Source organism: Pimephales promelas, chromosome 2 (assembly GCF_988280905.1).
Source record: "Pimephales promelas chromosome 2, fPimPro1.hap1.1, whole genome shotgun sequence".
NCBI classification, from domain to species: Eukaryota; Metazoa; Chordata; class Actinopteri; order Cypriniformes; family Leuciscidae; genus Pimephales; species Pimephales promelas.
The window spans coordinates 3,478,121-3,484,188 of NC_142770.1; the positions used below are offsets into that span (position 1 = coordinate 3,478,121).

Genomic DNA, 6,068 nt, shown 5'->3' on the forward strand with positions numbered 1-6,068 from the left:
GCCTTGAACACTAGTACATTCGCAAATAAACTGGAACTCAAGACACACACATACATTTGAACTCTTGACCTCTCTTAATTGTTCCTATTAAACTAAAGCTAATATGCCAGAAATGGTAAAGTTTGATCTTTGCCCAGGACACCCGGATGTAATTGGCGGATATTATATGTATAAATATGACCCATCGTCATTCAACAGATATGATAATGTTACTGTGTTTCATCGGCTCTGGCTCTTCACCAAATCTTTCTGAGACTCTGAAGGTAAGGATTTAAAAGCCAAAGTGAGTTCTGCATTGATGTTGTTCCTGAAGTGTTTTTGTGTTTACATGCATTGGGGATCTCAGTGTGCAGGCAGACATTTAACTTTTCCTGCTTATTCATTTCAGTTCATCATGGCAATACTGAAAAGCTGTCTGCTTCTCTTCATTATCTTCTCCATGGGGAATACAGAAGGTAACCAACACATTTATTTGTAAAAACCCTTGCTATTTATATTCCATTGACTAGTATTTGCATGATTTATAAGTGGTTTACCATGCATGTGAACAGTAAGTACATATTTCAGCACATAATCACAAAAACATACAATAAGCTGCATAAATAAAAATTAAAACGTTATTTACAGAGAATGTTAAAGGACTGGATGCAGTTGGTTTATCCAGAAGATGCCCCACTACATGGACACAATATGGACTCCGGTGCTTTAAGTTCATCTCTTATCCGACTAACTGGATCACAGCAGAGGTGATGTGTTACAACAAGATGATTGTCACTTTATATTAGGTGTCTTTAACTATATCTAAAATACATGTATGCACAATAGATGCATTGTCAAATGATTCGTTTAAAAATGATTCTCTGGTGAAGTAAATACTACACAATAAAACTCATGTAATTTCTAAAAGGAAAAGTTAGTTCAGACAAGAATTTTTAAAAAAAAATATTAAAAAATAATGTAAATTATATATTAGTACTCAATTCAAGCATGTAAATATCTAGAATATAAAATTAAGTAAAACCTACTGAACTTTTATAATACTTGTTCCCATCAAGCACTTTGGCATGACTAATAAATAAGGATGATTTTTCACTGTTTTCCAGCTGTATTTACAATGTTTTGTCATTGCTTTTGTTAGATTTAGTAATCTAGATTCATTTTCAAAAGAACACAATTACTCAAAAACGATCTATCGAATGTTAGTCAATGTGTATTGTGTAGTATTGAGGTGTTCAGGTGCTATATTACTTTTAGATGCATGTAATCTATTCAATAGCCATTGTATTATTAATTTAGATGTTTCTACGCATACACTTTAAAAGACTGTTTTAATTCAGTGTTATATCGTCTTAAAAAGTTAATTTTGTTCAAGTTAAGTTAGTCAATGTTACTTAATTCTATATGTGAAGTAATATTTAATTAATTACTTCAATGTCAAACTAATTTTAAGTGCAATAGTGAGTAGAGTTTACTTGATAATAACAGGTTAGTTGTACAGAGCAGTCTCAGTAAAAGTTACTTAAAATGTGTTAGTGCAAATTGTTACGAGGATTTTATCAAGATAAGTCATTGTTTTCAGTGATATCATTTAAAGACGCTTACTATGCGTGGGAATGTTTTTATAGTAAAACTTTCTTTTCTGCAATTAAATAGTACAGAAAACTGGTACTGAGCAAATAATCAATCCGTAGACTTTGTTTGCAAATGTCTAAAATGTCGTCACTTTTGCTTTAAAAAAAAAAAAAGATTTTGTATTGACAATAAAAAAATCTGTCTCTTTAGAGAAACTGTCAGAGTCTTGGAGCGAATCTCGCATCTGTGCGTAATAAACTGGAGAATGGTTTCCTGCTGAGTCTGTTGCCTTCTCCTTCCACACGTACTTGGATTGGTGCAAATGATGCTGTACAAGTAAGTTCAATTGTGTTTTTAAACTACAATTTCTGCTTTAAACAGTAAAGGCAAAGTTTCTAATGAAGATGTTTTTACTTCAAATCTGAACTAAAGCTTCTTCCTGAAGTCTGCCAACAGTAGTGCACTCTTTTATTCCCTCTCTTCTCTCTTTAGAATGGACACTGGTTGTGGAGTGATGGATCTGTGTTTTTGTATACCCACTGGTGCGCTAAAGAACCTAGCAATTACAAGGGTGTCGAGAACTGTTTGGAGATCAACTATTCCTGTAAGACTGCAGTCTGATTTTTAATACTTTCAGTTATAATTTACAATCCTACAATTTTACATTATACAGTAACATGAAATGACTCAATTTAGATTTCACAAAGTGCTTTAAGTTAAATATTCAATTTTATTTTAATCCTAACAACAATATAATGATCAGAATAACTTATTTCATTATTCCCCCTTACAGCTAACCGTTGCTGGAACGATGTGCCCTGTTCACACTCATTATCCTATATCTGTGTTAAGGACCTGTGAGACCGTCATGCTGATCCACAGTTACTTTGATTGAACTACATCTTTTCTGATATTATCTTTAAAAAAAATGTTATTCTGAAATCAAATCTCTTCTAAACTTTAATCTCTTTTCGATATCTTCTCTGAAACACTCCTCAAATTAATAAAAGCATTGAAAAAGTAAATTGTGCATTGTCAATCAAATTCATGTATGTAAAAATATAAGTTTATTGTGTAGCAAAGGTTTGAATCTGGTTATTAGATTGGCATTAAAGAGCAACATGCAGGCTGGACACCCCTATATAACATAGTGTATGTTGATGATAAAACAACTCGATTTTCTTAGCTGGAGTAATATATATTTAGCCATTAATGATAATTTGAGAAATATTGTGATAATATAACTCCCGCGTCTATGAAGCACTAACCGGAAGTGACGATCGGCGAGGGAGTCTGTTCAAGTTCCAGCTCAGGTTGGATGCGAATGAAGAAACCGAGTTCTCCGATGTTGACAAACATGCCTATGATGGCCCACGGGCATATAATTATGAGCCTCCTAGACGAGATAGAAGTCAGGGGGAGATCGGGGGAGGACCAATGGGCAGAGGAGAAAAGTAACGTTAGAATTATTGTGATTCACAAGTAGGAGACATTTCGTATGTGGTAACTCTTGGTTCCTAAACCCATAAACAACATAGAAACTATTAATAGATTACACACATATGCACATCTGAAATCAACTGAGTAACAAATCAAAATGGATAACACCAAAGAGAAAATATACATAACCAGAATTCAATGAAACATATCAACACAATCACTTTAACTAAACAAAGCAGAAGAGGAACTTACATGTTCAATCACGCAACAATTCCACACAGAGCACGCATGAAGAATGAATGGGAAAACGGTTACAAACAGGCTGAGACTGAAGCGAGATTAGCTAGCTAGTGACAACAGGTGATCTCATCAAGACTCAATCAAGTGGAAATATTTTATCAAGTGGAAATATGCAACATGCAACTTTTCCAACTTATGCTTCTGTATCTTAAACATAGGTTCATCAGCGACTTCATTACCTTTCTCTGCGTCGTGTACTGGAAGTGGAAGGCAAACAAAGCAGATGATGAAAAACTATAAACAAATGAAACTGTAACAGCAGCATTTGACCACTAGAGGGATGAGTACGCACCATGTAATTGTATACTACCAAGCGCCACCTAGTGTCCTACTCAGGAAATTACATTTTGAAAAATATGAAACAGAATTCGGCTTAAAAATAAATTGGATGATTATTCAGAAATGACTCTTTATTAATATTGTTGTATATATGGCAACTGACAGTCGTGAAGATACAAAACCTTTGCAAATGATTTGTTTCAAACCAGAATGTTGATGTCAGTATGCAAAAAAGAACAAATGGTACACTAAAAAATGTTGGATTATTTTTAAGTGAGTAAATTTTAATTAATTTAAATTAAAAAAAAATTCTGTCTTGGTTGTGCTATTGACACAAGACAACAAATACAATTGTAAAAAAATAAATAAATAAAAAAGCAAAAAAAAAAATATTGTAAAATAGTAAGACAAAGTAATTGCTTAATGTATTCATGTTGATGTGTACGGTGGCCGAGAGAGCTCACCGCGCTGCAACCTGATGAAAGACGAATGCAAATTCAAAAAAACGTGTGCAACTATAAAAACGCATTCAAATACAAAAATACATCCGCAAATTAAGAAAAACATCTTCATCAGTTCCACAACACACCTGTGCTCCAAGTACTCACAACACAACCAAATACAGAAACGCGCTGCAAACGTTCACAACACCACCAAATACAGAAACGCGCTGCAAATAACACGGTCCACAACGGAAATGTTTCCGGGGAACCAAATAAGTGACGGACCCGACTGGGACTTGCTTATTGCTCGTGAGCTTCCCTATGCCCTACTCCCTTCAAAGGGCAGACGGCAAAGCTCTTCAAGTGGGAATTTGGCGTGAGCATGACACCTAGTGTGTCATTTATGTAGCCATTTGGCACTTGATGAAGGGGGCAACAACAGACAACGTAACGCAGCACTTTGTTATAATGATTAACATAACGGTTGCAAATAAATTATTCATTTTTTATTTTTACTTTATAAAAATCTGTTAAAATATCCGTTTTATATATCTGTATGTCAGTGCCATACATTACCTAACATTTTTAGGAAACTCTTATAAAAATTTAAACATAAAATGAAACTATTTGTATAGTGTAACTGATGTATAGATTAATATCTTGCCTTCATGTTCTTCTAGATCTTTTTTTTATTTAATTTAGTTTAGTTTTCAGATCATTGTTCTTTTCTCATTTGTATTGTGATGACATTGAACATATAACACATGTTGTATATTGTACACAAGTTGTATGTCATAATAATTTGAATCTCGGTGTTTTGCGGGGAAAAAGTCAAAAGAAATTAAATAAAGTAGAATTTTGAGTAAGCAAGGACTCCAAGGAGTATAGACGAACTAAAAAAAATATAATATTATTTATATATACAATATTACTTTAATAGTATAGTTTATTTGTATAGTTTGTTTATAAAATAAAAAAATATATATATGCTTTGACTTCTTGTCAATAAAGGTTTTTTTGCTCTACTAGTCGGGTTCTAGTCGGGTCCGTCACTTATTTGGTTCCCAAGAAACATTTCCGTTGTGGACCGTGTTATTTGCAGCGCGTTTCTGTATTTGGTTGTGTTGTGAACGTTTGCAGCGCGTTTCTGTATTTGGTTGTGTTGTGAGTAGGCCTACTTGGAGCACAGGTGTGTTGTGGAACTGATGAAGATGTTTTTCTTAATTTGCGGATGTATTTTTGTATTTGAATGCGTTTTTATAGTTGCACACGTCTTTTTGAATTTGCATTGGTCTTCATCAGGTTGCAGCGCGGTGAGCTCTCTCGGCCACCGTAGATGTGCACTCTGGGAGTCAGCATAATACACAGTAGTAAACATCTCAATTGAAATTATTTAATTATTGAAAATAGTCATTCATAAGAAACTTTTTTAAGGGTCACAGCTGTTGATTCTTCAACTGATCTTCCATTAGTCTCCTCCTCTTGTGGATCTGATGTCATAAACCAGAAGAATGACAGTAGCCACGCCCACCACAGCAGAGAGGACCAATCGGATCACAGCTTCAATAGAACCACAGCTGTGAACTTCTAAACAAACAATGATAAATAGTGATTTTAGTGAGCAGACATTATGTTTCAGGAACTCCAAACTGCACAATCACATAAATATGGTAAAAACAGGGATGTTGAAAGCAAAAATAAAACTATGGGAGATGTATAGGGCATACAAAGTGTGATTCAACAGGAACTTTCAATTTATGAAAAATAAATAAATAAATCTGATGAGTGGTGGTGTACCTGCACATGTGTGTCTGCAGAGTGTGTTGATGTCCAGATGTGTGGTCTGGTTGCTGATGGGATTGTTCAGCACACAGCTGTAGGTGTTTTTATCCTGATATTCCACCTCCAGAGGTAGAGAGAGACTGATGCTGAGATCACACACACTGATGCTGGACAATACACTCATTCCTGCGTACCAGGACAGAGTCGCATCACACACACTCAACACTGATGATGAACACACCACTGAACATG

The 6,068-nt window shown here is 34.6% G+C and overlaps 2 protein-coding genes across 2 annotated transcripts in view; one reads left to right on the plus strand and one right to left on the minus strand.

Annotated features, from left to right (window-relative positions):
- The first annotated feature begins 392 nt into the window (after positions 1-392).
- Positions 393-2,587, plus strand: LOC120486759 (ladderlectin-like). Its single transcript, XM_089121752.1, has 5 exons — positions 393-455; positions 628-746; positions 1,783-1,908; positions 2,065-2,176; positions 2,366-2,587. Exons 1-5 carry the CDS (start codon positions 395-397, stop codon positions 2,431-2,433), a joined length of 486 nt encoding a protein of 161 aa, XP_088977878.1. The 5' UTR covers positions 393-394; the 3' UTR covers positions 2,434-2,587.
- Positions 2,588-5,372: 2,785 nt separating this feature from the next.
- The window catches only part of LOC148995714 (uncharacterized), a 1,634-nt gene continuing 938 nt past the window's right edge, over positions 5,373-6,068 (minus strand). Inside the window, exons 3-4 of the mRNA XM_089121721.1 lie at positions 5,832-6,068; positions 5,373-5,621 (exon numbers count right to left, since the gene is read on the minus strand). The exon at positions 5,832-6,068 is cut by the window's right edge and continues 51 nt beyond it. Of these exons, the coding sequence (XP_088977847.1) occupies positions 5,503-5,621; positions 5,832-6,068 (356 nt within the window). The 3' untranslated portion in view covers positions 5,373-5,502. The remainder of the gene's footprint in view (positions 5,622-5,831) is intronic.

Coding starts and splice junctions, on each gene's coding strand:
- LOC120486759 (XM_089121752.1), top strand. CDS start 395: ATGGCAATACTGAAAAGCTGTCTGCTTCTCTTCATTATCTTCTCCATG. Junction 456..627: donor CTCCATGGGGAATACAGAAG/GTAACCAACACA, acceptor CGTTATTTACAG/AGAATGTTAAAGGACTGGAT. Junction 1,909..2,064: donor GTGCAAATGATGCTGTACAA/GTAAGTTCAATT, acceptor TTCTCTCTTTAG/AATGGACACTGGTTGTGGAG.